Source organism: Bombus bifarius, unplaced genomic scaffold (assembly GCF_011952205.1).
Source record: "Bombus bifarius isolate JDL3187 unplaced genomic scaffold, Bbif_JDL3187 scf7180000008178, whole genome shotgun sequence".
Classification (NCBI taxonomy): domain Eukaryota; kingdom Metazoa; phylum Arthropoda; class Insecta; order Hymenoptera; family Apidae; genus Bombus; species Bombus bifarius.
Genome location: NW_022884495.1, coordinates 1,858,737 through 1,866,119, shown reverse-complemented (window position 1 = coordinate 1,866,119; position 7,383 = coordinate 1,858,737). Strand labels below are relative to the sequence as shown.

At 35.9% G+C, this 7,383-nt stretch overlaps 1 protein-coding gene across 1 annotated transcript; it reads left to right on the top strand.

Annotated features, from left to right (window-relative positions):
- The first annotated feature begins 63 nt into the window (after positions 1-63).
- Positions 64-6,460, top strand: LOC117209547. Its single transcript, XM_033451686.1, is given in 5 exon segments — positions 64-2,691; positions 2,693-2,833; positions 3,209-3,334; positions 3,744-4,092; positions 4,710-6,460. Coding segments are annotated over 5 exon segments (1,263 nt in total). The 5' UTR covers positions 64-2,584; the 3' UTR covers positions 5,250-6,460.
- The last annotated feature ends 923 nt before the right edge of the window (positions 6,461-7,383 follow it).

The window sequence follows — 7,383 nt, the reverse complement described above, 5'->3', positions numbered from 1 at the left end:
TTTTTGTAATAATTAAAAGGATAATTGTTTGTACTTGTACTGCACCATCGAATATCCTTTGGAGTACATAATCGTTTTTTGAACTAAATCTAAACACTCGAATGGTCCGATTTAAATCCCAATTGGAGAAGAAAACGATATTACTTAGGAAAATTTCATAAGAAGATTTAAGCACATTGGATAAAAGTATGCTATAAATAAATGTATTGTTAATGATCGTATATGCGAATTTAAGGTAGTGATTGAATTTGTTACTGTTGGAACAATCATAAAAAGTATACCAATCCGAAGTGTTAAAAGTTGTTTATCCATAGTTGAATCTCGCCCGAAAAATTTCTTCGGGATTACTTCGTAACAAATAGCATCGTGCATGTACTTCACACAATGTCAGAGATCGAATTAATTTTATTATGCATTTTTAAGCATTCGAGAACGCGTACAGAGATATGAAATGTAACATTCTACTTGTACTAAGCCTAAGATAATGTAAAATCTTTATTTTATACGTATTTTTCCTTAGGATAACATCAAATTAGTATTGATATTACGTGTAAAAGCGATTTATAATAATTTTTGCAATAGTGATACAAAGTTGTTAAATTATTAATAGATGAATCTATTTGACGTCATCGTGGGAAATTGTGGAATTATTGCAAAAATTTGTATGAGTACTATTGTTAGAGATGTTAAACAGCAAACGCCGTATTATTAAAAAGTGGAGTTTTAGATTTCTAATTTAGAATTATGATGTAATCTACACAACTAAATTACTGATATTTGACGTAAAAATTAATTTTCTCTTGTCTTAGATATTCAAAAGAGGTCTCTTAAAGTTAAAATCTTTATTAACAGAACATTTAATTACATACCATATAATTATAAGATGGTACAGAAAATATTGCTTTGTAAGATATTAATTTATTATAAAAGAGTGAACACTAGTAGACAAATATTGGCAATATTCTACTTTGAAGAAATATATACTTATTATCATTGATACTAAAAAGAAACATGAATCTCATCGAAGAGTATTGACAATTCTGATATAATATATATATGTATATTTCAAGAAATATTAATTAAAAAAATATAGTAGAAGTATAGTTGTAATAATAAATTACCCTAAGTAAATGTTATTATTAGAAGCATTATGAAAAAAAAGTAAGCGTTAGTGACATAAAAATACTCATGCTGACAAATATAATACTAATTACGACAATAATATGGGATATTAATATTCCAAACATCGTATAAGAATAACATTTATTTATAACATTTATTATACCAATCGGTTAATTAAAACATACTAATGAAGTATTGTAATCGCGTGTTTTCTAACAGAACACGGCACATACTCAAATATCTCTAACAATACGAATTGTAGAAATCTTTTTTATAATCGTGTATCAAGGTAATCGTAAATTGTATACAATTTTGTGTAGAAATTATTCACAGAAATCGATTATCTATATCTATACACAGTGAGTCACCTAAGAATTTGAACTGAAATATTTCCTATTACTTCAAGGAGGATATATTTTGATGTTTCTAACTTTTCTGTAGGTGAACACGTAAAGCTCATGTGGAGATCAACTTTGCCATTTTAGACGGAATCATATATTTTTTTAATAGATTTTACAGCATCGAAATTATTTCAGCTCAAACTCCTAGACGACTCACACTGTACAGTAACAAATTGTTTTTGAATAACAGACTTTAAAGACCAAGGGAATGAAGTTTTAATATATACAAGCAGGTTGTCAAAATAAACGCAAGCGCGTTATAAAATTATTTTTAAACGATAAGAAGATAATGACAGTTCTCCAACGGGGAACCATAATGTGATATAATTATGCAGGAAATAGCGCGTAATTACGAGTCTCCATAGTGTACGATAACCGAGTTACATCGTTTATGAGCAGGATAATTAAGAAAGGATTACTCTGCTCTATCGTAGTTCGAATAGAAAATAAACGAAAATATAAATAACCAAGATTATCTTTCATTACTTCGAACTCTTTCATAGTATTTCATAGTATTCATAGTCCAACAACGTGAATATGTCACAGGTAAATCGAGGAGCATGAAGATTAAAAATAAAAAGAAAATATCGAATGAAATATCCTATAAATTCGTAAACACGCGCAATTCACAACCGCTCGTAACTTCGCTCAATCAATGAACTTGCACGTCTGAACAATCGTTTTCCGGTCAAGGACGGATCGACGATGGTTGATTTCCTTCCTGGTTGCAATTCATCGATCTCGATCATCTCGTAACGGTGTGTTATAATTTGCCAAACAGATTAGAAGGGTTTTGTCGAGCCTCGTTCCGTCCAATTAACACCATCGATACGCCTTGAAAATATTTTGTCCCCTCGAATCGAATCCCATTGCACTGGCCAAAATCGAACGACGAACGCGCGCGATTCATACGCAACAAAGACAAAAGAAAAAGAAGAAAAGAAGTAGAAAAAGTACGTCTGATAATGAAGTTTAATTTCTGTTTTCAGATTAGCATGAATGTCTTCGGGCAGAGAGGGGAAAAAATTATAAGTGGTGTTAAGTAGCGACGGCAGGTGAAAATGGAGTTGGACAATAAATTAGCACAAGTCGTTGGTGAGGTACAGTTACGAGTCTATATAGAAGACTGGCAAACCGAGTTGCTCGATCATTCATCTTTGAATATCGTGGAAGATGATACGCGCATTTATCTCGCTGTTTTTAGCGAGTCTGTCGATCGTCTCGGTCTTACCCCAAGTGACGTCATATGCAAAAGTGTCGAAGAATGGTCAAGAAGAACCGCAAGCAGGCAACGATCCGTGGATCGTCAGGTTAGATCACATCGATCGGTAGACCGGTGAATTTCTACGCGAGTTCGTGTTTCTCGCGAGCACGCGTTTAATCGTACAAATTTGTTTCGCTCTCTGAAGTTTTGTCTAACAAGTACTTTGCTCTGGATATTTTAGATATTTCTATGTATCACGACCATTTTGTATATTATCATTTTTGCATATTAGAATTTCCCATAAGTATATGAATGTTCGTGATCTAGGGATGAATTGGAAAATGAGTAAACGTTTGAGTTTATATGTTTCTCTTCTCCTTTTTTTCGGTTTATATAAATAGATGTTTCATATCACGTGATTCTACGTAAAAGTACAGTATCAGACTAATATTGTATTTTTGCTTGTTTCTATGCAACGAAGAAATGGAACGGAAGCGGAAGGTAGGAGTATCAAGAACATCGCGATCACTATGTCGCCGGTTTATATTTCACCGAAAATCCAGAATCTGAGGAACGGCGAAGCGATCAACTATTCCCCTGGTAGAAGGTGTGAGAGAGAATTTGAAGATTGTACGAATTTGGAAAGGAGAAACATTTGAAGATTTGAATCTGTTTAAACGCTCCGATATTAATAAAGTTTAAGTTTAGTACAGAATTTATACTTGAAGAAAATTCACCGATTCGTGTTTAAATTGGAAAAAACGAATTTAGGAACAGTGCACAAAGATTGAACTTTATATTTATTTTTGAATAATAAAATGGAAGCTTGAGAAAATCTAAAGAGACGCGAAAAGCTGAATTTCTAAATAAATTCCTGGCGAACTGGAGCGTTTGAAGTCAAATATAAATTGTTTCTCGAGTACGTTCCGTAACTTCTTAATGCCTTTTCTTCGCATTTTCCTACATTGTTCCATATTTCTCTTCGAAACACCCTTTTTACGCTTTCTAATTTATAGATACTCGACGTTGGACCACGAATTAATAGCACAATTGAACGCAAAGAAACAGATTCAGGATAGATACCATCCACCACCGCTGCTTAACTACAAATCCAAGAAAGAACCATCGAAAGACACGGAAGACAGTTCGAAACCTTCGAGTGGCCCGAATGGTCCACCGACCGGTCCATCGTCTTCGGGTATGTTTGAATTTTCTAATCCAACGTTTTCAGAGGGCCACGACTATAAGCCGCTGGATTACCCGAGCAGTAAGCCGATTTCAAAGCCGCCGGATTACCTCAGTGACAAACCGATCTCCAAGCCAATGTCCATGGACGATTACGCAGATTCTGAGATAAGCGACAAGGTACTTTGAATATCAAAACATCATCCTACTTTCCTTTTAGTAATGAAGGAAAGCTTACTTCTGAAAGTACCTACGTATCCACTATTTCCTTCTACGAAGCTATATCCGTGGATCACTAAGAGATGAGTTAGATAAATCGTTAAATTGATCTATAGCTGAGTAAATGATAAATTAATCGATAATCAACTTTAATGGGGTACTTCTTCGTATCGAACTCGTCTTTGTTGAAAAACTGCGCGAGGAGAATCAGAATAATTATTATAATTACGATCTATACATATATCACTGCAATTTTTTCCAAACATTTTTAATTAACAATTTTCCTGTATATATATATATATATATATATATATATATATATATATATATATATATACGTACGTTGTAGCGGAATCTCGCACGACTACAAAATTCTGATGAGATTTTCGTTTCATTGATCAACGATTAATAAGTTATCAGGTATACCATGGATGAAAAATTCACTCGGGAAAAGAACACCGTTTCCTAAATTCCATCGTACATAAGCTTCGATCCTAAAACTTCCCGATATCCCAACTTCAATTCCAGCGAAGCAGTCGCACCGCGTCGCCGAAGCTCACGTAAATCATCGTTTTCAGCCACCAGATTCCTACAAACCGGATTCCTACTTCGCGTCCCACGACCATGACTCCTCCGACTACTCCGACAATCCGCCCGACACGTCTTACAACAATGACGCAGCACCGAAACCGATCAAGTATTCCGGCCATTTGGATCATCCTCCCTTCAACGACGACGACAACAACGACGACGACTCTTATGGCCAGCATCACGACTTCCATCACGAGGTGATCTACGATCACATTCCTGAATACCACGAGCACCAGACAATGGCACCAGAAATGAACGATCAAAGACTGAACAAGAGGCCGTATTCGTATTACTACGTAGGCAAGAAGCTTTGGTACGTTCCACTGTACTTCAGCATTTATTTTATCATCTACATCGCGGCTCTGGTGTTGAAGAGCATCGCCAGACACAAGATCACGTTCCCTGAGCATCTAGCGGATGCTGTGACGCATACAAGATCGTACAGTGATTTTAGTTGGTGGGATTTTGCAGGAGAAACGCTGCAGAGTATCGAGAGCTTCGTCGACAAGTATGGAAAGATTTCTTAGGGTATTTTTATCGATCGTTTGCGGATCGAGGATCGATTTAGAGTGTTGAGATAGCAATTAAGTTGATGTTGTTGGAATATAGTCGATAAGTATATAGTTAAGTATGTTATCGGTTTGCTAAGGATATACAGTAGCTATTTGTTGTACATCGTTGTTACTTGTCGTTATACATCTACGTATTAATCGATTAGGTGAGAGTAGAGTGAGAGTCAAAAGTGAGTATACACCAAAAGAGAAAAGAAAAAGTTTCGTATAATAGTGATTTATTTATATATTTACCTTTCGTCCGATGAACGAAAGACTGCAAGTACTCGTGCTCTCTGTCACATAGATCGTTTGTTAATAGAAAATTAATCGAGTCAAGAATTGTTCTTGAACAGGCGATGATACATATTTTTTATTTATAAAATGACAGTAAACAATAGCATAACGTAGACCTTTCGTAGAGCTTAGACCGTAATACATTGATTTGGAGCTACTCTACGGTACGAGCAGTGATTTTGTGCGTGTACGTGTAAATATTATTTTATAGTCAAGTCTTGTAAATATCGAAAAGCGCTTCTAATAGACTATTTATTTAAAAGTTATACAGAACTCTGTTCATTAGCACAAATATAACGTTACAGATAATTTGGCAATTTGTGATTTCTGGGTACATGTAAAATTAAGAGTTGGCAACGCGCATTCGGCAAATCGTCGTACCATCTCAGTTCTAAAAAATGACCTGTAAACGCAATAAAAATCTACAAAGAAAATTTCACATTCACCAAGGAATTTCCTCCCAGCGATCCATCCGACCGAATCCATCGAGAGTTCGTAAAACGACAGCGTTGGTCGAATACCGAAAAATATAGATATATTTCCGAATAACGAATTAACGTAAGTGAGGAATAAGATTTAATACGTTCGGATGTATTCATTGCTAAATAGTTAGCGTATCTCTGTAAATGTTTTCGTTAAAGTGTCTAATTATATATGTATAGCGAATGTCGTTATAACATTTACTGTATCAACGATTAATAGAAACAGGCTGGAAAATAAATTTTCTCAATTGCTCGAATAACATCGAATAAACATCGTATGGACATTTGCCGCGCACTTGGTTCCTAAATTCCCAAGGAACAAGCGTGGTCGGATATGACTGTTTCTTACGATCGCGCCACGAGCGGTGGCGCAGGTTTTTGGCGGGATAACAAGCCGGAATTTGTCAGTATCGGTGGAATGGAAAGAATTACTGGAAACGATACGAGAATTCCGATGGTCTCGCATTCCGATTGACCAATTACGCCATTTCGACCAAATCTTATCCCTGCTTTCTTTCCACGCATGATTCCCTTGTTTCATCGCGTACAGAGAATACAAAGTTCCCTTTCGTATCACACATTTCGCAGACTTCTTGTGTACTCGCGTTGCGTTTTATACGTAGAGCGAGAACACTCTGTCATGTCGGGAATTCTCTTTCTCACGTTTCAGAGGGAAAAATGTAAAATTGCGACGCGCTTCATGGAAAGTGAATATTTATCGATTTTATTTTGAGTTTCTTTCTCCTGCTGCCTCTTGTACAACGACGAATCGGGAATTCGACAAGATAAAGCTGCAGGTTATTGGTAATGGGAGAAAATTTTACGACTCTTTAAATATAGAAATTCTCAACGATATAGTAATCGATATAAAATAATTGATTTGTACAATTCGTTCGTCGAACTTCATTGACCAACAGTTATTATCCGAGTTGTCGTTCCGTGAACATCGATCAAAAATAATATCGGTTGAATGCTGCGAGTGAATTGCGATCAAATCTTTCGATATATCGATGAATTATTCTAATTAACTCGTTACCGAACGGTTCTTTAGGTTGAGCGATATTTATCATGGTTTTACATTTTTATATTTACTGTTCTCGGAATTTCAGGATTTTCGAATACGTAGATTCTTCCGAAACGTGGCTCGCTGGATCTTCCGACTCTTCGTCTACGTGCATTCTTTCATATTAATGGAGAAAAAGAGATCGGAACGCCTGTTTCTCTCCCAACACGCGCAGGGTTGTCCAGCGACGAAACAAAAGACATCCTTCGCTCGTTTGGACGAATGCAAACTCGTTGGATGGTTCGACAAAGTCGAGCACCACGCCCCA